The 27974-nt window shown below is 39.0% G+C and overlaps 1 protein-coding gene across 3 annotated transcripts in view; it reads left to right on the top strand.

Annotated features, from left to right (window-relative positions):
* RTN1 (reticulon 1) overlaps positions 1 to 27974 on the top strand; it is a 1542311-nt gene that overhangs the window by 1252894 nt on the left and 261443 nt on the right. Inside the window, exon 1 of one of the 3 annotated variants that reach the window (XM_044074465.1) lies at positions 23756 to 23949. The exons of the other annotated variants lie outside the window; for them this stretch is intronic. Coding sequence (XP_043930400.1) covers positions 23889 to 23949 — 61 coding nt within the window. The 5' untranslated portion in view covers positions 23756 to 23888. Of the gene's footprint in view, positions 1 to 23755; positions 23950 to 27974 lie in introns of those variants that run through there. 3 annotated transcript variants of the gene reach the window in all.

The raw sequence follows: 27974 nt of genomic DNA, 5'->3' as shown, positions 1-27974 counted from the left end.
ATCCCCTACTCCTTGTGTCACATCCTCTACTCCTGCTATCATATTTGTACTTACTTTTCCCTGCTTACTCTCTTCCAATGATTCCTGACTATCATATAGTCATTCCTCATCCTCCTTATTTTCTGTAGTCGCCTTCTTGTTTAACCTGCAATCCCTCGCTAAATGTCCTTTTTTCCCGCACTTAAAACATTCACCCTTTTTCTTTCTTTCTTCGAAATCTTCTGATCGTTTGTCAGATTGTTTATTTCCCCTGGGTATTTTTCTTACCCTTTTTCCCAGTTTGTACTACAAATACTTCTGACCCATCTTCTGCCGAAAATACTTGAGTTTTCTTTTTCTTTTTACTATTAAAATGTCTTTCTGCATGTCTAGCATATTCAAGTAATGGCTGTAGTCTACTTGTTCGATGATCTACCATATGCTTTGTAATAAAGCTACTAATGGGAGTTATACTACCCTTCAAGAATGCGTTCTTTAACTGTTGTTCATATGAGGAATCATGTGTCTGGTTTTCTGGTATCTGCATTCTGCAGTGATTATTAAAACACTCTAACAGTCTAGCATAATATCTATCAACTGTTTCACCTTCCTGTTGAATGCATTGATTAATGCAAGTCCAATCAGCCCTAGGCTTCCACTTTTCAGAGATTCGGTCTGTCAGACCTTTCACTCTGCCATCCAGTTCTGCATTAGTATGTGGGAGTGGTCTAAGTTGTGCTTCATGAGGATTCCAGTCGCCACTGATCATGTGCCAATCTGGACCCACAATTTGTCTAACTACTTTTTCTACTTCCTCTCCATTTAAATGGTAACTTAATCTCATACCCTGTAAGTCTTCTAAAAATTTTCTAAAATTCACTTTTGGGTGGGGAATCCCCTCCGTGGCTTTCCGGATATCTTCCTTTGTCCACGGTCTATAAACTAAAAGAGTCAGATCCCCTCCTGCCTGAGGATTCGGTACTTCTATGAGCGGACATATCTCCTCTTCACTCATAGCCTGTGATCTTCTATTTAATTCATTTAATTCGATCTCCCTCCTCAAGTCGCGTGTTCGAGACCTGGTCACGATAGGATCCCTGACAAACGGTTGTGCTTTTGCAGGGACAGCTGGATATAGCGGAGGTGGATCAGCTCGTCCACTCGCTTCATATTCTGGTAACGGAAGTGGAGGGGGCGAAGGAGGGGCTGTTGCTATTACCAAGTTATTGTCTTCTTTGTCTAAGAACATTGTCTTTGAATTTTTAATTCTCTGCTCCCTGGGATTTGCTTCCTCAAGCCACCTATGCGCCTGAGGGACTCCTAATTGTCTTTGCTTTTTTAGTTGACCTTTCGCATCTATTTTTAACTGTTTTACAAGTTTCATAAGTGCAAGTTTATCTAAATTACCCTCAAATTTATACTTATTAACCCATTTGGTGTAGTACTTAACATTATCGGCGCGCTGTAATTGCATATACTTCACGTCTTCAGTTAGGGGCGGGTCTCGGGAACTTTTTGTGCACTGATTTCCCATTGGTGTCTTAGCTAAGCTGTAAATTGTTACATAACCCTTTTTATCACTTGGCGCCACAGTTCTATACCTTTTCACAGTTTATCTAGAATAACTGCCTACCTATTCTGTTTCCCTGATCTATGACAAAAACAGTAACCCCTTTTTCTGTCCCTGATCTGCACATGCAAATCTTCCTGACAAAAAACAGTTCTGTACTTAGTCCCTGATCTTAAAACATAAATAAGGTAATTCCTCCTTACCTGACCCTCCGTGAGTTGATCCACCGGATCGTTGACTCGTCCTCCAATCCCAGATCAGAAACAGTGGCTGGCCTCTTTCGAACGACAATTCAGTCGGAGGTCTTTCAAAACAGAAGAGCCGATTTGGCCTCTTCTCTGTACGGATGCATGCCACCGGGCCCAATTCTGACCTAGGCCTAGAGCGAGAAGTACTTTCCGGCTCGAAGGACCAATCTGTCAAAAGAAAAATATACTTTAAAAATGATCAAAACACGGCAGGTTCGGGTTACGGCACTTTAATCTTGCAGCAAGGAGATAAAAACGTGCTAATACAGAGTTTGTCTAACCAGAAACAGGAAATACTTTCATTTTTATACATTCTCAAATTAATCAAGTCCTACTATGCTGACGTAACAGATTACCACCTTTTTCATCATCATCTGCTGACCATCTTTCCCATGAATTTCAGCTGATTTATCAATTTTTATGTGAAACTTCCTGAGGAAAACAACATGGCCTTGGTTACTCTCAGTTAGATACATGTTATGTTACATTCAAGATACTACGGCTAAATCAAGCACAATGCTAGCAGTTCATTTCTCTAATAATCCTTTGTCTACTTTATCTCTAAATTACTACAGCTACAGAGGTTCCCATCCTCTGGACAGAGCTGTTTGTCTGAAATCATTACATTTATAACATAAGGCATTGTTCATTCATTCACTTCTGACCTAGCAGATAAACACCTGCTTCTCAAGTACATTTCCACAAGGCATAAACAAGAATATTGCTGTGCTAGTAATTACTAGGTCAGAGGGCAACTTGCAAGTTTCAGAAAGCATACTGCAGTTTTCAAAAAGCATCTTTTTCAGTTTCATATGAAACTCAATTTGTATAAAACACAGTGCATAAAAAAATAGAATGAAAAGCCTATTAAAACACTTGATTATTAATTTGGCATTAAGCATACACACATTAATACATATTTTTCTAACAGAGCCCTTTCTTATTTGTAGTGGTGATGGACAGGTTGACAGACGAAATCAGACAGGAGTTCCCATGGACTATGATGTTTGTGGATGACATTGTGATCTGTAGTGAGAGTAGGGAACAGGTTGAGGAGACCCTGGGGAGGTGGAGATATACTCTACAGAGGAGAAGAATGAAGGTCAACAGGACTAAGACAGAATGTGTGCGTCAGTGAGAGGGAGGATAGAGGAATGGTGAGGATGCAGGGAGTAGAGTTGGCGAAGGTGGATGAGTTTAAGTACTTGGGATCAACAGTTCACAGTAATGTTGAGTGTGGAGGAGAGATGAAGAAAAGATTACTGGCAGGGTGGAGTGGGTGGAGAAGAGTGTCAGGAGTGATTTGTGACAGCCGGGTACCAGTAAGTGTGAAAGGGAAGGTCTACAAGAAGGTAGTGAGACCAGCTATATTATGTGGGTTGGAGACAGTGGCACTGATGAAAAGACAGGAGGCAGAGCTGGAGGTAGCAGAGTTAAAGATGTTAAGATTCGCATTGGGTGTGATGAGGATGGACAGGAGTAGGAATCAGGATATTAGACGGTCACCTCAGGTTGGACAGTTTGGAGACATAGCCAGCGATGCAAGATTGTGTTGGTTTGGACATGTACTGAGGAGGGATGCTGGGTATATTGGGAGAAGAATGCTAAGGATGGAGCTGCCAGGTAACAGGAAGAGAGGAAGGCCTAAGATAAGGTTTATGGATGTGGTGAGAGAGGACATGCAGGTAGTTGGTGTGACAGAGCAAGTTGTAGAGGACAGGAAGAAATGCAAACAGATGATCCACTGTGGTGACCCCTAATGGGAACAGACAAAAGAAGAAGAGGAAGATGATTATGCAATTTTTAGCATTTAGTCTCAGACCATGGTTCTGGCACCAATCATTTGTCATTTTTGGTACTGCGGTGATGGTGCTGCGGTAGCATTGTCGCCTCACAGTTAGACGTTGCCCGTTCAATTCTCAGTTAGAGCGTCTTCTGTGTAGCGACGTGTGAATGGGCATTCCTTTGTTGAAGGTTGTGCGCTAGGCCCGGCAAGCCAGTACGTAAAAATCTACTGCCAATCATTAGCGGACCGGAGTTCCGCTTTGGCGACCCCTAACCGGGAAAAGCCAAAAGACAAACATTCCGGCTTGGAGGATCTCAATCTCTTTTGGGGATTCAGTGATCTCTCCCAGCTTACAATCGTCAGTGAACTTGGTGAGCAAAAGGCCCCCCAATAATGTCCTTCATTTCAGAGAAATATATACCAAACAGGTGGTGTCCCAACACTGAGCCCTGTGGGACACCACTAGTAACAGGTTTCTTATCAGAAGTGGATTTACCTATCTGGACAACATGTGTCCTGTCAGTGAGCCAATTTGCTATCCATCTGACAATGTAGGGGGTTGTAGAAACCAAAACACCAGTGACCAGATTGGAAAAACGCCACAAGGAAAACAAACACATTCTGTGCTGTTGCCTCAAAAAAAAGTCTACAGGCATGAAGTGATCCAAAGTATTGGTAAAAACACAGGTTTATTACTAAAACCAGTCAAGGCAGTCAGATATTATAAAACCATGTGAATCAGGTAAAACACAACTGTAGTGTATCCAACACAGTCAAGCGCTTTCGTCCTGCTCTTGGACGTCTTCAGAAATGTGTTTCCTAAAACCCACTCCCACTTTTATACTAGCAATAATTAAGGTTTAAATCATATTAACCCTATATAAACCGTTAAAAAATATATATAATAAATTTTGATGTTTCTGTGAATGGATAGAAATGTTGTTTATTAAGCAAGGTTCTTCTCTAATTACAAAATAGTAACCCTATGTTTCAATTCAGGTTTTATAGATACATTGTCATTAATGCCTGGGGTTACTGTGGCATTAAGTCTCAATTGCCACCTCATTTCTGCCCTCTCCAAGTTGTTTTTCCAGTTTCCCCCTCTCGGATTGTGGGGGAATGTAGGGGGTTGTGCCTAACTTGGTAAGTCTATCTATGATCCCTGAGTGTAGGATTGTGTCAAAAGCTTTGCCCTGGCATAGATAAGTGGTGAGGACCATTTTACCTTATCCATGGCCCTGGTGACTTTCTCAAAGAAGTCCACCAGGATCAGCAGGCAAGACCTCCCTTTGACAAAGCCAAATTGGGTCTGGTTCACTGTTTGGAGAGTTCCTATGTCATTATTGATCAGGTTCATGATAATTCTCTCCATGGCCTTGCAGATAAGACTGGTAAAGCTTATGGGTCTGTAGCTCCACTGGGTCAGTTGATGGGCCCCACCTGAGCAGAGACATGACTGTTGCTGTCCTCCATTCCTCTGGGACAAAGCCCATCCAGATGCTGAAGTTAAAAAGGGTTTCTAGTGGCCTTGATAGATTCTGTTTAAAGCTATTTAAGAAGCATCTTGGAATGTTTTTGTGACCCATGGAGGCTGTAATTTTGGCTTTAGTAAGTGCAGTAAGGACCTGTTCCCATGTAATGACCAGTAGGCAGATGGTTGCAAGTATTTCTTTGGGTGTGGTAGAAGGTAATGGGGGGAGAAATTTGAACTGAACTTGTCGGCTAGCAGGTTTACTATAGTTTCAGGCTAGGTGCAAGTGTTGCCATTCATGATTAAATCAGCACATTGCTGAGTGTTTCCCCTGAGGTTATGAAAATAATTAAAAAAAGCCTTATGGTTATCTTTGACCTGGGATGCCATCTTTGCTTCATAGTTTGCTTTGGCATATTTGACCCACTCTCTAATTTTATTTGTTTAGACTGGTGAGTGACTTTCTGCACTTTGTCAGTTCCTTGTTGGCTATGGAGAGGATTTTTTTTCCTTCTGTTGAATAGCCTATTTATGCTAGGGATCCACCAGGGTGGTTTATTTTTGCGATTAATCATAGGCTTGACTTGGACAGGTACTGCCTCCTCTATGCAGCTATGAATGTGGTTGTACAGTGCTTTTGTGTACAGCTTAGAGTAAACCTTAGTGTTATTCATGTTCAGAGGGGCTTGAAATTTTAATAAGCTGTCACTTAGTTTGAGGTAATTGACCTTAGCAAAGTTCTTAACAGGTTTGGAGTTTGATAGGGGTTCTAGGTTAGTTTTAATACAAAAGAAAATCATTTTGTGGTCACATCTTACCAGGGAGGAGTTAATGGATGGGGGGGAGCAGCATCCCCCATGTTCATGAGTACTAGGTCTAGGATATTTCTCCCTCTATTTGGGAAATTAACTAGTTGCTCAAGGCAGTTTGTATTGACAAAGTCCAAAAACCTCTGAGCAAGTGAATTATGGGACGTATAAGTTTCCCAGTTTATGGAGGGATAATTGAAGTCACCCTCAAGCATGGTGCTAGGCTGAATGTTAAGAGATTCCAGTAGGTTTAGGTAGGAGATGGGTAATTCCAAACTTATGTTAGGGGATCTGTAGCCAGCAAGGATATGATAGGGGGTCACACCTATGGTTAGTTGTGCATGGAGAAGCTCAAGCGAGTCATGTTGTTGGACCAGTTTATCAGTGTACTTGTCCTTTATAAACAGTCACCTCCTCCCTTTGTTTTGTCCTGAGCTGAGGGAGATCGAAATATATAAAAGACATTGTAACCTTTAATAGTCAACATGCTTTCCATGGTTCTGAACAGTGTTTCTGTGACTGCACATATGTCTGTATTCTCCATGTTGAGGAATGCTTCCAGGGAGTACAGTTTTTTTTTATTTAAACTCTGAGCACTGAGTAGCAGTGCCTTTAGGTAGTCATGAGTGATTTTGTTATGTTGGAGGGTTTAACAACTTGGCATAGCCTAAAAAATGTGCTATGGAAATAGATAAAGCGTTTGCCAGTATCCGAAAGCCAAGTGGTGACAAGTGCAAATTATCTCTGGCAAAGCATCATGGTTTGTCGATCATGTCTACCCAGGCTGACAAATATTGGATCTTCTTGTTGCGATACCAGAAACTAAGCCAGTTGTTGAAGGCAATCATTTTTTTTGCTGGTACTGTGGCATCATCACTGATGAAAGTAGGCTGCTACTCAAGGCTAGATTCATACCCACCTGGGACACATTCAGAGAACTCCATCATGTCTCTCCTCATAGTCCAGTGAGGTACATCTTGGGTCATTTACACCCTCATGGACTATCACCATGTCGGACTGGTATTTGTGGTTTAAACAGCTGTGTATGCGTGATCTGGCAGATCCTTGTTCAAGATTTTTCATGGTTTTTTTTTACTACCATAAATGCATTTTTCACCCTTGGAAAGTGTATACGTTTATCTCCCTAAGTTGATTTTTCTCAAAACGTAGTACATAATAATTACTAAGTGTGAAAAGCATTGAGTCTGTAACATTTTATTTATTTTACCCAAGTTAAGACCCAGAAAGCACAAGAATGTTTGTTAAGGGACAATGCAGGAACAGTCTGATTTGGTGACTTGCTCAGAGTAACATGGTACACAGCCAGAGGATGCAAGAATCAGACCCAATACTATAAGGTAGTTAGAAGATCATAGCTTTATTCTTTTAAACTGTACTTCAACATTTTCCAGAACTTTGACAAATGTTTGCCTGTAATTTTGCTAATTTTAAATGTTTAGCTAATAAATATTCAACATGCTATCTATGTGAATGAGCTTTAGAAATTGTTGCACTGTCACTGCATCATTTGTCCATTCCATTAGGTATAGTGATTTTATACACTAACTGCAAAATCGCAATAGATGGAACAGTACAATGACAGTGTCATAGTTTATGAGATGGCACCCTAACATCAGTATGTTGAACATTTTCAGAAAACAAATGTTTGCAGCTGCCAAACTTGCAGAGATGCGTCTGTTTTCATGACTACATGGTTCTAACTTTAGCAATTTCTGGTATTTTGATGCAAACCCTATAAAATACCCTTTTATATATGGGTCTGTATTAGAACATCGAAGTTTCAAAACTTTGAATGTTCTAATGTCGAACCCTATTCAGTGAAAGCTGTAAACATCAAAAATACAGAACAGCAATTTTTTTCCTAGGGAAAAATTTGCTGTTCCAAAACACACACACAACACAAGCACACCAAACAAATAGCAATCCACACACATACACCTAAAATCTTACACCTAACCCTATGCTAAACTATACACACACCACTATCCACTTACCTTAACCCAAACCCTAAGGTCCGTCACTATCGCACAATCACCTCACCCGTGCCCTAACCCACTTACCCCACCCTAACCCTCATGTCCACACAATTGCACACTTACCTGACCCGCGCCCTAACCCTAACTCACCTAACCCTCACATCCACACAATCACACACATACCTAACCCACACCCTAACCTTAACTAACCTAACCCGCACTCAGTCGCACACTTACCTGAACCCGACCCATAACTTTCCACCACAGCGCTGAAAATACCGAAGCAACAGAAACGGACAACCAAATTCTTTCCCTAGGAAAAAAAAATTTGGTTTTCTGTGCTTCAATATTTTCAGTTTTCGCTAAATAGGGTTTGATATTAGAACATTCAAAGTTTTGAAACTTCGATGTTCTAATACAGACCCTTTATTTACACATCATCATGAATGTTGTACTCAAAATCCAGAAAGATGTGTGTTTTAATATCTCAAAAAATAAGAAATCATTGGTAGACTTTTTATGTCAACATCTAATATCAAAAAAATGATTATGTTACCCACAGTACTTAATTCAAACTTTAATGTTTATAAAAATACAGTTGGCCACTGCCAGTTCAGTTACAGTAGTTAGATAAAGTCACAGCTATGATTTAGGTGACTTTGAACAACAGATCAGATACCTGCTGGAGCTGGCATGGAAGAGAAGAGGAGTGACATGGCTTTGCCAGCTTGGGCCTCCTGATGTGGAGGGTATGGGATCATATTCCTGAAGTCTACATTTCTATGATTTAATTCCCAGGTGAAAACCAGAAACCCCCACAAGAGCAGTGACTTCAAGGGTACAGGTCTCTCATGTACAGGTACATTATTTGCTGTAGCAAGTGACATGCCCTCATTGACACCTACTGCACAGTAAACCCTGGGCATGTTACTGTTATCACCTCACTGAAATAGAATGAATGTGTTCGTTAGTGAAGGGTAGGGCTGATATTCATCAAGTACCAGGTGAGAAAACTATACATGTCCACTTAAGTTCATTAAGTCTCTTTGGGACGTGCATAGCACAGATATTATCAAATGCTCCAGGTATGTATTTGGGTCCCTATCAGTTGATCGAATTTTCAGAAATTTAAATTTTATATGGTCAAGACCATATGATTGAGTTTTTGAAAACCCATGGACATCACAATACAGTGTGGATCAGGGAATTTACCCTTTTCCTCACTGTAGTGTGATCTTGTAGTTCATCTATATACTTTGCAAGGGGGTGTGAGTGTGGATTTTTGTGGGGTTTTTTTGATGTTTGAGTTTTCAGAAACTCAATCATATGGTCTCGACCATATGAATTTCAATATTCTGAAAACTTGATCATCTGACATAGACCCATGCATTCATATACATAAATGTGTGTGTGTACGCACGAGCATATATAAGTACCCACATAAAATGTAGGGTTTATTATGAAATGACTGAAAATCAAAAGAATGAATCCCAAAAAGACTGAAAATTCAAAATATTGAATACATTTTTAATGCAAGGGGCAAGACCCCCTGCCCCCCACACCCCCTGCTAAATATATATACCACCTCCAAGATCGCACAACAGTGGAGAAGGGGCAAATTCCATCATTCAATATTTTGAATTTTCAGTCTTTTTCAGATTCAGTCTTTTGATTTTCAGTCATTTGATCATAAACCAAATATAGTTATGTTTCGGTTTACCTTCATAATGTTGATCACATATAATCGACCGGCCACATCACCGTACCGTTTCCACAAAGCCAGAACCGCAAAATCTTTCAAATGTCAAAAAAATTAGAATTTCAACATTTCCGACTGCACTACACCTCCACACCAGTGCTAACATGGGTCAAAAAGGGGACGAGATTTTGTCGTTCGGAAATTTGGTGTTTGATGTTTTGAAGAGTTGCCATTCGGTATTCGCGGAAGTGGGGTCAACCATAATGTGATCGCATTATGAAGGTAAACCTAATGTTTCCTTTCATCAAATTGTATTTCATTGGTTCATAAATGACTGAAAATGTTTTGATTGATTACATATTTGATTGAAAACTCCTTTTTGTTTGCCTCAAAATTCAATGAAAACTGTATAAAGCTATAGAAAATCACTGCTGGTGTGGTTTTGGATTGTAGTAGTTAGAAGGCAAATTATTGTAGAACCATATTTGAACCTTGTTTTTGACCGCTGTCATATTGCATCTCAGTTCTAGAAGTTTATCTTCAAGTGCCAGTAGTGATTCACTCAGAGGAGCGTTGGCCTTTTTCCATGGTTGTACAACTGTGGAGGCCCCTGCAAAAAAGGTTTGGGTAGTATATTTATTGCGACTGAAATTTGCTTTGAAATGTGATTTTTGTTTTTGATGAAATCAGTCAGTGTTTTCTTGTATGATGAACTGACTACTTCAATTAAATGAAATATACTCACATACATATATATATATATATATATATATATATATATATATATATATATATATGTATGTATGTATGTATATATATATATATATATATATATATATATATATATATATATATAGATATATAGTCGTATTCAGTTTGGGAGAATGTTCAAAATATTGAACATTCTCTTGCAGGCTTAAGAGACTTGAATTCTCTTAATGCCAGCTTTTTGTATGTGAGATTGCAGTACTGCAGGGAGTGGGAATTTCCCCTTTTTCCAATGCTGTATGTAATCAAAGTTGGTATATATAATTAGTGCTGCAGGGGAGGTGCCACTGCAAAAAAATTGTTCTTAATTTTTTTTTACAATTTGTTTTGTTTTGATCTTTTTATTCGCTTATTTTACTGTTTGACATACACATGTATAAATACTCGGGAATATATGATGGACTACTTTGAAATATTTTATAAAATACAGATTAACCTTGGGAATTCAGGGCAAAAGCATAAGTTAGTTTCAAAAGTTATGACACATAACGGAAATATTTCTGTACATGTTGCACTGTATGCATAACAACTTCTAGATACAGCTGCATATATATGATAAATTTCTATGAAAAGAACAAGTGTATGGTATTCTGCTTTTTTATCTGCAAATAAAACCACTCATTTTGTTGGATTTCTATCAAATGTCATTAGCAATTATGATGCAGTACTATCTACTTTTGCTTTGGAATAATTCACTTTTATTTGGTATAAAAAATAAATTTTTCTTTAATTTTTACCCATTACAAGGCAACCATTGAGATGATCAAAAGTTCAAAAGACTGAAAATCAAAATATCAAAAATGGAATTTGCCCTTTCTCCAGTGTTGTACGATCTTGGAGTTGGTATATATAATTAGCAGGGGGTGTGGGGCTGCAGCCCCTCACATGAGGGGTGCAGGGGTGTTTGTTGCCCCTACATGAAAAATATTTTCAATATTTTGAGTTTTAGATATTTTGATTTTTAGTCTTTTGAACTTTCAATCTTCTGAAAACCCATATATTAGTGATTCTGAAGGTAATATGTTCATCAACTTTAATTGTAAAGTTATTGTCATCTGTTTAGTAATGGGGACCTGCCAGCTTTTCCCATTTTGCAATAAAGGAAAAGTCACATGTAACACTCATGAGATGGCAAGTTTTAATTTGGAAAGAAAAAAATACAAGCTCAGTTCTCAGCTCAGAATGTTATTTTATCTTGATTATTTTTACATTTGTTTACATATGGTTATTAAATTAAGGAAATGGAAAGAGAAACGAGGTAGTATATTTAAAGCAATTATTTATTTATTTATTTATTTATTTGTTGACCGGGATAGTCCGACTGGATACATGTCCATTTTCAGCAGAGGCCCATGGAGAAAAGCTCCAAGATAATAATTCACATTGAACATTTAGTAAATGCTAGTTTCAAGCAGATTACAGTCATAAACAATACCAACATTTAACACATATAGTACTAACTTATTATAGAACACTTTAAAAACATAACGGACGGAGAAAGGAATGGTGCTATTTAAGGAACCAAAAAAATCTAAGTTAGAAAAAATAGATTTTTAGCAACATTTTCAATATTTTCAATTAGAGGTGATGAGTGGGAAGGGACAAAGAAGAGAAAAGAAGAGATAGGATTGCAGGAGGAGATGCTTACTGGAAGGATGATATATGTGTGCAAGAGGATTTATTGATAGGGAAAGGAATATGGTTTACTGAATATAATTTTTTGTCAAGGTTTATAATGGTTTGTCAGCTTTTTGCAAATATCAAATGAGATTGGTTTGTCATATTTCTGATAATAAGAAGCAATTTTATCAGCATCTAAAGCCTTATGGAAATGAATGACAAACTACTGTAAATCCTATAGTTAATGTATAGTAGGGAAATCAAACAAATGCATTTGTGAAAGTTTTTCTGGGTAAAATGACTTATTCGGGCTCTGTACAAAAATATTTTGTTGAGAATGAATTGATTTCAGATAAAGAATGCCCAATATTGTCCCTCAATCAAGCTGAGAAAGCATGTAAAATGATAAAACACCAGCTGGTCCCAGAGAAATGAATTGTTATTTTTTTATCTAACATAATTCAAAGCATTGCTCTATGTTTATTATACTTGTTTAAAATTTTACTTAAAACTGCTTAAATTCCTCCTGTTTGGAAGTATGCTTTGATGACTCCTATCCCAAAGGAGGGAGATTCAACAGATGTAAGGAATTTTAAGCCCATTAGTTTAACCTGTATTTTGGGGGAATATTTTGAGTGAATTATAACTAAATATGTTTTTGAGGGTATGAAATGTATGTTGGATTTATTCCAACATGGCTTTGTTAAGGGCCAGTCTTGAGTAGCTAATTTATTACTTCTCTAGCAAAATATTTGGGAATCTTTGGATACTGGTTTGTCAGTTGATACTGTTTTTGTGTATCTAAGTAAGTATTTTTTAACACATGAGAATTTTAGTGTTATTGGCAGAGTCAGAGTCAAAGTTAATAAATCTGTGATAAGCTAGGTAAGGAATTGGTTATGTAAAGGGTATGCAAGGTTAGGACTGGGAGTGTTATTTCAGAGTGATTAGCTGTGGTGTTCCTCAGCGTTCAGTGCTTGGACCATTGTTATTTAGCATTTTATATCTAGTTTCACCATGGTAGAAAATATTTGGGTTCGCAAATATGGCGATTCAAAATTTGGATCTGTTATTACTACTGTTAATGGCGAGCAGAGTATTAAAGTTTATTTAGATAGACTTGATAGATTGGCATGGAGAATACCATGGTATTTAATGTTAAAAAAATAAAGCTATGCACTTTGGTATGAATAATCCCAGTTATCCTTATGCTATGAAAGGTATAATTTTAGAAGAAGTTAATATAATTAAGGATTTGGGTGTCAGTATTGATAGGTTTGATTTTGATACCAATTTTTGGGTATTATTAGGCATAGTTATTATACTGCGGTGGTGGTGCTGCGGTAGCGTTGTCACCTCAGAGCAAGACCTTGTCCCGTTCAAGTCTCAGCTAGAGCGTCTTCTGTGTGGAGGCATACGTGAATGGGGCGTGCCTTCATTGAAGGTTGTGCGTCAGGGCTGGTAACCCGGTACATAAAAATCCACTACCAATCATTAGCGGACCGGAGTTCCGCTGTGGCAACCCCTAACCAGGAAAAGCCGAAAGACACAAACATTAGACATAGTTATTATGAACTGGGTAATGTATTAAGAACCATTACAAGTAGAGATGCTAATGTTTTGTTGCCTGTTTATAACTAGTATGTAACCAATAGTGGAGTACAGGGCAGTAGATTGTTCTTATAGCAGTACCCAAATGCAGAGATTAGAGAGAATTCAAAAATATTGTACAAGGCAAATTAGAGGATTGAAAGGGAAAGATTATATTAATAGGTTGGAAACTCTTTAAGTTAAATGCTTATAAGGAGATGATTAATAATGGTATACAAATGCATTTATAATTACTTATTTGCAGCCAGTGTTGGTATTAATAAGGGGCACATTTTATTAAAAACTAGAAATAAAAATTTGTTGGTCAATGTGGCTTTTTGTTACGTAATTCATTTCATTCTTTGGCTGGTATATGATCAAATACATTACCAATTAAAATTAGGAGAAAAGAGACATTGTCTCAGTTTAGATATTGATTGGATGTTTAAGTTGGTAATAGTGCTTTTGAGTGTAGATTTGTTGGTGGAAAACTCAATGTGCCTTGCCACAGAAAGTATATAAGCAATGGATAATTAATATAAATACATGAATGTGGCAACCATGAATGGATAAGTGGGCAAGTGGTTGGCACACGGTAGAGAAGGTTTGTGACTGGTTGATTCTTAACTCAAAAGCTAAAATGGATAGAAAATGGACATGTCATGGTGCATCATGTAAGTGACTGCAAGCTACTTGACTGGGGAAAGATTCAGTAAAGACCGAAAGATTGTCTTAGAAATAGGAACATAAAAGATAGAGATAAGAGTAAAGAATAGGAGGGAAGAAAGTGTGAGTATTTAAATTGAATAAGTGCTCAGCAGCGTACACAACATTTATATTAGTATACAGAGATGTTGCAAATATATAGAATGTTTATGTGTTTATTAAAAACAAAACTACTAATAAAAATTGCAAATGTATATAAATGCAAAGGTAAAAAGATCGCTAGTTTAATTGGGCTGTCCTTTAATCTCAAACACAACTCTTATCCTGTGAGATACACTAATAACAAGCTCAACATGGCAAATCAGATTTTCCTGTTCCCAGAAATAGTTCCCACATCATCCTATCAGATCTCATGGTGTTTCCAAACAAGATGACCAGTATAATCTAAGCAGCATTTTCTGGGTCTTCTACAATGCCTTCTCCTGGTGGGCCGTGGCTAGTCCACTACCCATAAGAGGTGCCTGGGGAGTACCACACAAGTTACCCAAGCCACCTCACTTAACTCCTCTCATTGTGGAGCAGCAGGGGTTCTACACCAAGATCCTTCTGTATTGCCAAGCTCTTCACTGTCATGAAAAGTGAGTCAGCTACCCTGTGAGGGAACCTCATTTTTGCCACTTGTGCCTACAGTCTAATCTTATTACTACCCAATGTTCAAGACCATAAGTGAGGATGGGGGCACAGACTGACTACTAAATGGAGACTTTGACTGATGTCACATCACTCACTTCACTACCACAATCCAGTACAATGCTTGCAGTGCTTTTGTGAATGCACCCCTTCTTTTTGTAATCTCATCATCTCCTCTGCCTTCACTAGTGAAGGATAGTTAAACTCCTTCACCTGGGGTGACTGCCCCCTTTCCTCAGCTGCAGAAGGAAATTCAGTCTGTTCCAGAAGACAACCATGACCTCTGATTTACAGGTGCTGATATTCATCCCACTTCACACTCAACAGAAAATCAATCCAGTACATGTTGGAGATTACAGGCATTTGTTAATAAGATAATACTCTTCAGGCAAGAAAGGTATCATCTTAATCTCTGCAACACAGATACACTGCAGACCTTAGTTGTGTCTTAATATCCATGAAAGTCACAAAAAGCATGGGAGATGAACAAGACACAGCCTTGAAGGAGTCCTATGCCAGTTTTGAACATATTCACATTAAATTGATTTGTCGATGTTTTTATATACATTGCGGCATTTGAAGAGTCTAGTGATGCAATTTATTTTCCTGCTTATCCTTCTTAACATCTTTGGGACAAATAAGTTTAGTTTATCCTGCTGTGATGTTACCTTTGGGTAATGTGCAATGTGTCCATAGACTTTAATGGGACACCTGTATTCATATGTGGTGTTGTGACGATTAAAGGCTATGGACACGTCTCATGCTTCTCCTATCACTGAGATAAAAGATCCCTGTTTTACTCAATGATGTCAGTAAATGGAATACACATATTTTAAAAGTATTTTGCTTGGTGAAGAAGATATAGGAGAAGTTCCATGGTAGGGGAAATTACAGTTTTGCAGTTTATGCACCTCATTCCATGGTGCAAAGGTAAGCTTCCAATTGTTAGCAAATCACTTCAACACCAGAAGTAAAGACACAGTTCTAAATCCTTAAAGTTAAGGATCAAATGTAACATTGTAACAGTACTGGGACACATGACATTCCATGGTGCATGGGGGTCTATATTATAAACACAAAAGCTGTAAACAGCGAATACATCTACATTGACACATAAAGGTTGATGTACAAAAAGAGTGAAATACGTAATTGGTGAAAATGAAAATGTCTAATGTATTTTGTCAACCAACAGTGCCATGCAGGTAAGCTCAAACTAAATAAAATTAAATTAACACACTTTTGCAGGGGGTCAAGCCCCCTACACCCCCCACACCCCTCTACTTAAATATACCAATTCTGAGACCGCACTACAGTGGGGAAAAGGATATATTTCCTCATCCCCACGATCGCTCTGTTGGCCAAGCAAATACATTTTCATTTTCGCCGATTACGTATTTTGCTCTTTATGTACATTGACCTTTATATGTTGATGTAGATGTATTTGCTATTTTGAGCTTTCTTGTTTATAAAATAGACTCGGTGCATGGTCATAAGACTTGTCCAAGTCCACGAAACACAGATTGGCAGCATTGCCAAACTCCCTGTACCCTCCCATATCTGTTTAAGACAGACAAATTGATTCATTCTTCCAGGAAAAAGACAGAATATGCATTGCCCCTGAATAACGGGCTTTGCAATTAGATAAAATCGCCTTTCCATCTTCCTGCATATCCTATACCATAGAGGCTAAGTAGTATAATATGATCCTATAATAAGTGGAACACACCTTCCAGTCCTCCATTTTTGAAAAGTGGAAGCACTACCACAGTTTGTCAATACTGTTCTAGGCTTGCATCCAAGCCTGAATAGCTTTGTTAATTATAACACCCAAGCAATCTGCAGTCCCTTCAGCATTCCATACTGCCTTGCCACTGCAAAGTCAATTGATTGCAGTAGTAACCTCACCACTATCTGCTAATGATACTCCCTCAGAGCATATCAACCAGATTCAAGAATTACTTAGTGTGCCTTCTACCTCTCGATAATTTCCCCAGTCTAGGTCAGCATTTCTCTACCCTTGCTAAGAATAGCTTTGGCAGTATCCTACCTCCCCTTTCTGAGTCACAGGATACTTTGCCAAAACCTGTTTGAGGTCATCTGAAGGTCATTCTTCATAGCCTTACCAAACTCTGTTTCTAAGGCCTTTGCTTTGTTGACTGTTGCTTTGGTTTTCCCAGGTGATTTATCAGAAGAGATCCAGAACAGGATCCACTGAGATTCCATGCCCTTGATCTCTACTGATAAATCAAAGAAACTTTTCTGAAAGTGGGAATTGAATTTCAGAATGGTTTATTTTGGAACCAGATAGTTATGTATAGTTAACAAGTCATTCTGTGTAAGATTAACTGTTGGTCGATGTTTGCAGTCCACCAACAAAATTACACTTGTGAGAGATGCAGCTATTTAGCCAGACTGGAGGCTGAGCTCTCTCAACTCAGGACTGGCAAGACCAGGCAGGAGGAGAAGGCAACTACACACACCACAATACCAGTCTCACATAACTCAACCACACCACTGAATCAAACACATAAACACACTAAGACATACTCGGAGGCTCTGAGTAAAAATTTACCTAAACAGCAGAGGCCTCCAAAGCAGACACCCAAGCAACTGCAAACTCAATACACCACACAAACAACACATAAACAACAAAATCAGTGTGCAAAGCAGTCACTGCCCTTAAGGCCAAATACAACACCAAACATACTTGTCATAGGTGACTCCATAGTCAGACACACTGACGTCCCGCTCACCAGACTGAGTAAGGAGAAGGTCACAGTAAGCTGCCTGTCGGGCGCTAGAATCCGCCACATAACACAAGCACTCAGGTCTCTCAACAGCAGGTACAAGTGCGACTCAGTCATTGTCCACGCTGGTGTCAACGACCTGAGGCGCACCTCCTTGGACTACATGAAAGAGACATTGAGGAGCTCTCTGATTATGTAGCCCAGGCAGGTATGACCCTGACCTTGAGCAGTATCCTACCTTCACCTAGAATGATGCCACAATACAGTGATAAGATGATCAGCTTTAATAATTGGCTTAAATTCTGGTGTCATTCAAAGGGGATCCAATGTCTGTCTGCCTGGGATGACATGCTGGACAAGCCACGCTGCCGCAAGGGACGGCTTGCACCTGTCACCCTAGGCTTCCGGATATTGGCAAAGGCTCTTGCCACCCCATAGTGCCTTTTTAGGCAAGGCTCAAATTCTAAACCTACCACCCTAGAACACAAAAAGTAAAAACTTAGGGTAATGCTGCTCAATGCCAGAAGTCTCAATCTCAAGATGCACGCACTCGAGGCCCTTCTCAGTATGGAGAACATCGATGTCTGTGCTGTGACAGAAACCTGGTTCAAGGCTCCTGAGAGCACCCCAGCACTAGCAGGTTTCACCTCATATCATGCGTTCCGCCCCAAAATCCGGACAACACCAAGAAAGGAGGGGTGTCCATTATTCATAAAGGACACCCACACCTCAAGGTTGGTGGCAACGCACGATGCATCGGAGACCATCCAGGTGCAATTAACCATAGGCAAGACTGCTCTGCAATTTGTAGCATGTTACAGGCCACCCTCTCAAACTCAGGAACCTCACATGGCCTTCCTGAAAACAATGGAGGGATAAATGTATCTCCAAACACCATCATACTAGGTGACTTCAACTACCCTAATATAGACTGGGAACACTACTCAAGCCCAAACACTCTAGCCCAAAGGTTCCTGGAGTTCATAAACTCAAATGCCATGGAACAACTAGTCACCATCCCCACAAGAGGAGAAAACATACTTGATCTCATCATCATGAACATGGGATCACAATGTTCAACACCGGAAGTATACCCTCACTGGTGAGATCAGATCATAAACTAATCTCGCTGGAGGTCCTCCTCCCGCCCCCACCTGAAACAAAAAGACCACAGTGAAAAACTTCTCAAAAGCCGACTTCACACTTCTAAAAACTAGTGTGGTCTCCTTTAAGGCCCCTGAGCCAGTGGTAAACATTACTCAAACCGCTGAATCACTTACAAATGCCTTCTACCAGCACCTACAGGACTGCATGGATCAGGCAATCCCAAACAAAACTAAGACTCTTTGTACCAAAGGCAAGCGTCCAGTCTGGTGGACCCCAGCCATAAACAAGCTCTACAACAAAAGGAGGAAGCTACTACAAGATAGAGCAAAATCCTTGAAAGGTAAGACACCTTTGATCATTATAAGTAAAAACTAAGAGCTCTCATAAAATCATCCAAGGCAAATTTTGAGAGAAAAATCGCCAAGGATTCAAAAGACAATCATAAGGCCTTCTTTAGCTATGTTAGAAACCTAGGAGGAAACTCCCAGATATGCTCAGAATTAGTTCAAAATGATGTGAAGATTACTGAACCTACACACATTGCCAACATACTGGCTGACAGGTTCAGTGCAAACTTCTCCCAAAAGGAGAGATATCTATACCAGAGGATTGTAGCCCCCAAACATCTCCAACGCCCAGGTGAGAACTGCTCTCTCCAAAGCAAAAACACAGCATCCATGGGACCGGATGGTGTCCCGGCTGTGTGCTCCATGAACTCAATGAGGAATTAAACCCGCAGTTAGGACAGCTGTTTAATCTTAGCCTCACCTCAGGATACGTGCCCAAGGAGTGGCGACGGCGACTTTGGTCCCACTTCACAAGGGCGGTGCCTCCACCGACCCTGGAAATTACCGTCCCATTAGCTTGACAAGCCTTATCTGCAAAGCCATGGAGAGGATCATAATGGAACTCATAAATAAAGACATAGGGAACTTGCAGACTTTGGATCCAACCCAGTTTGGCTTTGTCAAAGGCAGATCATGCCTTTTAAACTTGGTTGACTTTTTCGAGACAGTCACCAAGGCCATTGATGAGGGAAAGGCAGTCCATACAGCCTACCTTGACCTGGCAAAGGCCTTCGACACAATACCCCACTCAGGTATCATCAAAAACTCATCAGCTTGAATGTAAACCCATACATTACAAGATGGGTTGCAAACTGGCTAAGTGACAGAACCCACAGGGTCAGAGTTGCTGGAGCCATGTCAGACTCAAAGCCTGTCACAAGTGGTGTCCCACAGGGCTCAGTCCTGGGTCCACTCTTGTTCGGCATCTACTTTTCTGAAGTACAAGCAAACACAGGAGGGTTATGGCTGACAAAGTTTGCAGATGACTGCAAACTGGGCCATAGTCGAAAACACATCTGACACAGATATCCTTCAGAAGGGCCTCACAGAAATGGATAACTGGTGCCAGAGCCATGGCCTAAAGTTAAATGCCAAGAAATGCATAGTCATACCCTTCTGGAAAAACAAGGTTACCCCTAGCTACCATATAGGTGGCAATCCACTGAGGACAGAAGAAGTCATCAGGGATCTGGGGACCCAGGTTGACAGTAGCCTTTCGTTTGACACTCATGTTGCTAAAGTAGTTAGGAAAACCTTCTACATTGCCCACCTGATCATGAAGGGATTCACATCTAGATCAAGGGAGGTCATCGCCCCTGTACTCATCACTCATTAGACCTATGATTGAGTACAATGCCCCATTCGGAATGTATCTGACCAGACACCTGCAGCAGCTGGAAAGGCCCCAAACGTTCCTCACCAAAAGGATAAAGGGTCTCAAAAATATGTCTTATGCTGCCCGACTGAAAGAACTCCAGCTCTATTCAGTCTCATACCGCTTGCTCAGAGGTGACCTGTGCCTGACATATAAGGCCATGTCAAACCCTGATTTGATGAATATGCTTCACCTCAAAAATCTAGATCCCTCAGAACCACAAGGGCGGAGACTTGACACGGTTATTAATAGAACATGCTGGAGGGACAGATTCATCACCCAGAGACTCCCTATGCTGTGGAACAAAATCCCGGTACATGTGAGGCAGAGCACCTCGCTGGCCTTGTTCAAGAGGAATCTTGACCAATGGATGGGGGATCGCAGATATACCCCAGGGATTACTTCAGTGTCACTGCTTGACAGAGGCACAGCAAAATAATAGGCATAGTTTTATTCAAACTAAAGGGGTGGCGAAAGCCAAATAACTATGGGCTAGGCTTATAAATGCCCTTGGGCAGATAGCCTAGTATGAACCTATGAACCTATTAGGTGTTGCTCCATTTATACATTTTCATATGACTGGCACTTTAGTTTTTTTCAATCATTTCAACTAATGAAACATTATACTAATTTTACTTAGATGCGTTTTTGTTTAACCGTTTATGTTTGCGTGATGATTTTAATGCTTATAGTGGCTTGGAGTTTTTCATCCTGTGATGAGTGGTTGTATGTTAGTGCTTTGCATATATTTATCAGTATGTTTTGACTCTTAATATGCTTCTTATATGTGATATGGATGGCTTTTTCTGCTCTTTTGTGCTTTGTGCAATTGGCCTTTCAGCTGTTCTTTGACCAATGGTGCCTTATGTATATGTATGGGAAGTGTGCTTGTTTTGATTAATGATTCCTACTTTTTGAATGGCTATGCTTCATCCAGTGAATATATAGTGCAAACCTGCCATGTAGTAGGTACATTTGATTCTAGATTGGTTTGTGCTTTTATGTGATCATCTGGTAGTGTAGGTACGCTTCTCACTGGTCACTCAATATCCTCTTTTGACCAATGAAGATAAATTAACACTTTGTTTTGATTGGTTTGTCCTTCAGTGTAGCACCAATGACTGGTAGTGTATGTACGCTCTTCATTGGTCACTTAACATCCTCTTTTGACTAGTGAAGATAGATTAACTTATTAGAATGTAAACATTATGATTAGATGCAGTTTTCATTCAACCAATGCTGCTCCAGGAAAATTTATGATTTATTTACATCTTTTTTTGTGCCTGGTCAAAAGACACTTTAAGAGAGACTTATTCTACCTGAAAGCGTTCGTCTTTTTGTCAGTGTTATATTATTTTACTAAGGTATGTTGCTTATGCTTATCACTGTGGTGGTTTTGGTACTCTGCTTTCACGGTTGATATATATATATATACACACACACAAACAGGAAGGAAGAATGGGATAAATGTCAGGACTGTAAATGACTTAGAGTACTGAGTTCATGTATGGAGATTATAAAGGACTGTGTAGAAGAAAAGATTATAGTAATTAAACAAGTGCATAGGAGGGTGTCCAAGGAGATTAGAGGGCTGTAGTTACAATGAAAAGCTAAATACACTGAATGTGTTTGTGCTGACAAATAATAAGAATGATCTAATCTAGAACATAATAGGTGTACGAATGTAACAGCTAGCATATTATAGTTTGGCATTTTAAAGGGAATACCAGGAAATTCTGTTATCACAAGAGCAACTGTGCCTTCGAAAAGATTAGGTAAATGAGAGAGGAAATACGGCTGTTTCTGGTGTTAAGATGGGAAGGAACCTGAGTGTTTATCTGGTATTTATTCATTCATTCGTTCGTTTCCCTGGTAATTAAAAGAATGGATGTGATGACTGGATTTATAAAGTCATTCTTACATAGATCCACTCACACTGATGGGATCATGGAGATACCATTGATACAGAGGGCTGTAATGAGAAAATGGAAGTTTGGGCAATGCATACCTCAAACTCTGAGCATTGCCTTTTGAAAATCATTTTTTTAGAATATACTTTATATACAACACTCGCTTTATAGTTAGTAATAGGGAATCTTTGAATACAGCTAATTTATTTATTTACTATGGTACATGCTCATAAACAGGTATGACTTTATGAGGATCATAAGTATATTTAGGAGGAGCAAAATCTGAGGGCCAGTACAATTGCACTATGCCTGAATCACAGAAGTGAGAGGTAAGGGTCAGTGTTAAAATGGCCTTCTAAAAGCCCCATCTGCCTCATTGCAATGTCTCTTTTTTGCCCTGTGGTTGGATTAAGTAGACAAATGACTGTGTGTGGAACTCCTGAAGAAGAACCTCAGCAGTCTATTTTTCTTACACTTACTTCTTGGCCGTTGGCACTTCCTGTACATTAGGGGCACCACCTCACATCTATAAGCACCTTATTAGGCTGCATGCCCTTTAAGGTAGAATTAAAACAAAAGTGTCAGACTTTGGGTGGGGGGGTGAGGTTTAAGACACACAAAAGAAAACAGCTCAGGTGTTGAGTGTTAGCAACAGAAATTAACAAAACAGTAGTCACAGAATTTAGAACACTCAGCAAGTGAGCAGAATATTACATTCAGTCATTAAATGAGCAGATGGGCCTTAGAAAATATCAGGTAAACGAAAAACAGAGGTAGGCACGTATAATGGACAGACTACAAGAATCAGTTTGCCATTTCTTTGCTTGTTTAATCAATATTTAATTCTGCAGGACAATTCTGTGACAATACTAAACTTCAAACCTAAATCCACAGCAATAAATGCAAGAAAAGTAATATTCAAACCACCAGCTCATGATATAAATCAACTGGTGCAATGTAAGTTTCACTGGACTTTGCTCAAATGGTAAGACCATTATTTTATCATGTTTCTTTTTCTAAAACAGTACCTAGCAGTTTAAAGTTCAGTGTGTTTCATTAAGAGACAATAAACGTCATAAGGGTTTAATCAGAAATTTCTGGAAAGTAAATGGCAAAAATCACAACCTTCCAGAATTAACTTGTTCTTCTGATGAGTATTATATATATTTTTTTCTTGGCTCCTAGTTTCAGCAAGCTACTTGGTAACAGCATATACAGTGTATCCTCCCTAAGCTGCAAAACAGCTCTTAATTTGAAAGGGTGTCTGCATCCATTTCAGTGGAAGACCTTCCCTTGGGCAGTCGCATGGCATCCTTGATTTGCTGCAGCACAGACTGCAGCGTTTACAATATGCCCCTCCCCCATTACATGTTCTGCTTACAGCTTCAGTCTGTACATAGTGCACGTAAGAGTCACTGATTCCCACCAGTCTCTCCCTGCCTTTGGAATGCCTAAGTTGTGAATACAGTTCCTGAGAAGAAAGCATCACTGAACCGATTCTTCCCCAAGATGCAGGCCTGTGCTGATTCAACCAAGATGGACTGTTTCTGGAGCAACTGGAAGAGTCAGGGTACAGCTAACTGTTATTTGTGCTGGATATATGAAATGAATGGAGTGGGGAGATCAGTAGCTAAGGACATTGTGGGGGGGGGGTCATCATCATCATTCACTGTCCATTTGCGCCTTGGCTTTACCATTAATGTCCTTTTGCTACACACAGTTATTATTGTGTCATTGTGCCTGCCTGCTGATTTCATAAGTGTCACTCTGTTTTTGTTAATCACTTGATATGCATTTCACATCATTGTCTGCTCTCAAAAGAGAACCTGCTGCTTGTCATACATGTGGCTATTACTGGCTTCAGTCAGGCTTTACAAATCTGCAGCATTTTTCTGCCAGTTCTGTTTATTAGCTTAAATATCAAATACTGAATGATATTCTATCTGGGATACGAGGACCTGAAACATTCTAATTCAGTAGGACACACCTATTGTGAAGTGTCAGTCAGTAAGCAGACAAAAAATATGTACTGCGAAGTAAATGTAAAAGATGTTGGTATAGAGAACTGTGGTCTGCAGTTTGTATATAATATGCACCTGTCTTATCATGCATGACAAATACTGGGCTCATATTAACAGTGCTTTGTATGATGTCAGCACATTTATTGTCACCTGTAATCAAAAACACTCATTTGGTGAATTATTTCTAAGAATTATAGGGATTGCCTAATATTTGCTGAGATTTAAAAAAAAAATCAAAGCAGGCATACTCTGGGTGTGGCTACCTTTTAGCTTCACTAAAACAGAGTATCAGCCATTTTCCCCCAGCACGCCTATCACCGTGAGCCTTAATTTTGGATACAAGGGCAGAAAGATACACAGGAGTAATGATCAGATGTTTATGGGATTATCCAGTGTGGAATGATAGGCTCTTCATGAAATTTTTAAGGATGCACTGTAAAATTCAATCTGCAGTTTCTTAACAAAGGTATGTATTGTCTAGTAAACAGCATGTGTCATATGGGGCCTACTGTATGATTTTGTGCTTCTGTCAGTAAAAGGCATATTAATCTGATGATGTTAATCATAAGAACTATGATGCAACTGTCCCTGTCATGCCTGCTGTGAAATATGTGACTAAAGAATAACTCCAAATTGATATTCTAGCTGCAGCTAAATGTTAAGCTTGTTTTACATTTTGACAACAATTTAAAAAGTTTATCAATATGTTGTGCTAATAGCAATAAAAAGATAAGACTTTGCCATGTTTAAAACAACATCGCTTTATTTTTATATCATATTGACAGTCACTCTAACTGGTTAAATCTTGAGCAGCACCTGTATAATTAGCAGAGTAGAGATTTATTTAAAAGCTCCATATCAGCTGAATCCTAACACAGTGCTGTAGCCAGGTATACTCCATGTAAGCCATGATGTACAAAATAATTTTAAGGAAGGTGAAGGGCAGCATTTTCTCCTCATAAGCAGTATTATGTGCTACATCTTCAAATGTAAAATTACTTTACTAATCTGAGTAAACAATGTGTAAATCTATTCTGAATGAAGCAAGGCTCATCAGCTAATGCATCATGCAGCTTTAAGCACCAAATAATAGCTTACATATGAGCAAACAAAAAACAAATGGGTCAGCAAGGATAATAATTGGACCAGCAGACGCTGTTATTGTATTTAAAACTGACATTCAGGGGGGCTGTGGTCTGCAATGTTGACCAATGTTCAATTAACAAGGGCGCTAGGGGGTGGGGTGGCTGGGGAGGTGGCAAATTATGCTGCACTCACCATCTCTTTCTCACTCTCTCTCTCTCTCTTTTGCTCAGACGTCTTACCTTTTTTCAAAAACACAAGTGCATGAACTGAAAAATGTAATCACATTATTGTGAAAATGTACCTTTCTTATTACAGATTCATAGAAAAAAAAAGAAAAATGTCAAAACATTTTTTGAGGGGGGCCAGGCAGATGCCTCCCTTTTCTTTGAGAAAAGGTACCCTTGTAGATGATTTATAATAAGCAGCATGGGGGTCTTGGGTGCGAGCTCATATGGAGTGTGTGCATGTGGGGAGGGGCTTGTTTCTTGTTTAGAGCATTTTGTTACATCAAAGTGCCCATTTGTAATCTTCTGATCACTGTTTTGTACATTTGCTGGAAAATGTTCACATTTTTTTTGGGGGGGTACTCCTGTTATTAGGGAAGGTGCATTTTTCTCAGTTTAGCTAACAAACCCCAGTGGAGGCAGTCAAATGATGCTAAGATTACAAATACACTATTCACAGTGGAGGGTGTGCATGTGGAAGCTCCAGTAAGTACCTTGCTGATGTCATTCATATTCTGCACTGGGAGTAGTATAAAGAGTAAGCCCAAGGAGAAAAGGCCTGCCTGCCATCTGGATAGTACCATTCCATGGCAACCATGTCTGCTGTCTGCCAGCCTCACGAGTATAATATCGTCTCAACAGGAGAGGGAGTTGTAAAAGCTAGCCAGTCACTGAGCAGTCAGGGATATGCAAGCTGAGAATAAACATGGAAACTCGGCAATGGTGAGAAGGGCTACTATACATAAAGGGGAAGAACTATATTCAGAATGGTATATGCTTAGTATTTTACTAGCTTCCTTTTTAGTTACTTCTTTTGGAAACTCTTTCTCTATGTATGAATATATATATATATATATATATATATATATATATATATATCTATATAGTGGTATGTGTGCGCGATTATATTTAATTACATTGCTGACTCGCTAAATCTGCATATACTACATTAACCACGAATGGTGAAAACTCAAATCAAAAAAATATAAAACTGTGTTTTAGACAGGAAGGCAAGTCCGCAAGCACCCCCCCCACACACACACACACCATCTGTTACACAAACTCTGAGATCACAAAACAATGGGGAAAGGGCAAAATCCCACTTCCCACGCTATAAAGATCCTGCAAAACAAATGCTGCCATCCGGCAATGTACTGGCATTTCGACATAACAATCTTCCTAACTAAACACTCGCTGTAATGAACATATGATAAAGCACACTAAATCCATATCTTTATCTATATCTATATATATATATATATATATATATATATATATATATATATATATATATTATATATACACCAAACCAAAGAGTAGGGGAGGAGTAATGTGAGAGTTGTAGTAGAGTGTGAACAGGATACCTAAATCTGAAATTTTTGATCACCCTTCCCTGCAGTGGTGCAAAAATCGATGGACGGTGCTGTAGCACATTTACAATTTTCTATAGTCTTAAGTTCCCAAACATATTAACTTTAAATAAGAAAACATCTAAATTAAAAGACTGCAGTCCCTTACCAAATTGTGGTTGCTAGAGTCTAAGTGACATTCATTGGCTAACATTTCAAAAACAGCAGACTAACTAAAATCACAGTACTTTTGTTATGTCATTTTTGTGCCAGGACCAATTTTATGTCCCTCAAGCATCCAGATTTTAACAGAAGGTTCAGATTTTTTTTGCCTCACTTCTTTTTTGTCTGTTCCACATAAAATTTGTGTTTTTCTGACAAGTTGTTGAGGATTAAAGTCGCTAAATAATGACAGACATTCAAGTCTCAGACGTTAAATCTTTCAGAAAATGCACACTAATGCAAATCTGGTACTCTAGCAACTTTCTAAGTTTATTAGAGCAATATTTAAAATCTGTCCCTGATTTTTGGCCTTATAGTCTCAATTGTTTTGCTTTGTCCAGATTTCTTGCGATAAAAAGTTGAAAGGTATGGCAAATTTTCAGAAACAAATGGCAGATGTACTACTTATGAAGCAAGACTGAACTTTTATAATATTCTGACAAATATTAAACTACATTTGATCCTGTATTAAAACTTTGGAGGAAAATCTTCCTCCCTTCAGTTCTAGTACTTTGAAATATCTGATGTCAGTTTTACAACTGCTGACTATTGGCTTTAATATGCAAACAAGCCAATACTGTAGTCAGTGTTTAATTTTTGCAACATCTAGATGCTTGGTAAGTATGGCTTCTGAACTATCATAACCTTTGGCCCAAAAAAAGCTTTTTGGAAAAAGCCATTCCCCCCAAAAAA

The sequence above is a fragment of the Protopterus annectens genome, chromosome 6.part0 (assembly GCF_019279795.1).
Source record: "Protopterus annectens isolate FY-2018-M chromosome 6.part0, PAN1.0, whole genome shotgun sequence".
Taxonomy (NCBI): Eukaryota; Metazoa; Chordata; order Ceratodontiformes; family Protopteridae; genus Protopterus; species Protopterus annectens.
The sequence above is the reverse complement of the archived record's forward strand: the minus strand, read 5'-3'. Positions and strand labels throughout refer to the sequence as shown.